The 906-nt window shown below is 39.0% G+C and overlaps 1 protein-coding gene across 1 annotated transcript in view; it reads left to right on the forward strand.

Moving 5' to 3' along the window:
- The window catches only part of ABCA4 (ATP-binding cassette, sub-family A (ABC1), member 4), a 246,946-nt gene that overhangs the window by 146,125 nt on the left and 99,915 nt on the right, over positions 1-906 (forward strand). Inside the window, exon 17 of the mRNA XM_006882479.1 lies at positions 397-462. Coding sequence (XP_006882541.1) covers positions 397-462 — 66 coding nt within the window. The remainder of the gene's footprint in view (positions 1-396; positions 463-906) is intronic.

The raw sequence follows: 906 nt of genomic DNA on the forward strand, positions 1-906 counted from the left end.
CAACAATGTTAAATCAGGAAAAGTAATTCCATAAGATAGGTAGCTCTGGACAACCATCAGCCTTATTGATAACGCTTTGCCTTTAAACAGAGTTTGGGATTGTGTTACTTCAGACATGTATTTAAGACTGTTTTCCAGGCAAAATTAATTGTGAAAGCATCAGAGAAGGGAAAAGATTTTTAGTCTTACATAGTTTTGCTAGTTCTACCCAAGGAACATAACCTTCTCAATGAAAACACTGGCAGGTAGACTTTGTAGCTATGCTATGGTTAATTAACTCTAAGTATTTCTAGTTATAATTTTATATTGAGAGAGATAAACTTAAGATTCCTATAGGATAGTGGTAAAGTGGTTGATAAGACTTAAGGTTTTTTCCCTCTATTTCCCTGCTTTTAGGGGATTATGGAACACCACGCCCTTGGTACTTCCTTATGCAAGAATCCTACTGGCTTGGTGGAGAAGGTGAGTCATTAAAAACCAAAATCAAAACCAAATCTTTGAATGTTTGAAACTCCCTCATCCGGGCACAGGTGGGGTATGTGCAGGTTGTAGAAGTTGTTGTTAGAAGTTATTGAGATGACTTCCACTCATAATGACCTTATAAACAACAGATCTGAACCTTGCTCTCTGTACTGGCCTCACCATCTCAAATACTCTAGAGTCCACTGTTTTAGTCACTGTATCAATCCGTCTTGTTGAGGATCTTTCTCTCTTCGGTTGATCCACTACCTTTCTGAGCATGATGTCTTTTTTCCAAGGACTGGACCCTCCTGACAACATCCCCAAAGTGTACGAGACACAATTTCAGTATCTTTGCCTCTAAGAAGCACCTGGTCACACTTCCTCCTAGACAGAATTGTTTGTTCTTTTGGTGGTCCATGATATATCCAATGTTCTTCACCAACC

The sequence above is a fragment of the Elephantulus edwardii genome, unplaced genomic scaffold (assembly GCF_000299155.1).
Source record: "Elephantulus edwardii isolate Elephantulus edwardi_28Jun2011 unplaced genomic scaffold, EleEdw1.0 scaffold00020, whole genome shotgun sequence".
Taxonomy (NCBI): domain Eukaryota; kingdom Metazoa; phylum Chordata; class Mammalia; order Macroscelidea; family Macroscelididae; genus Elephantulus; species Elephantulus edwardii.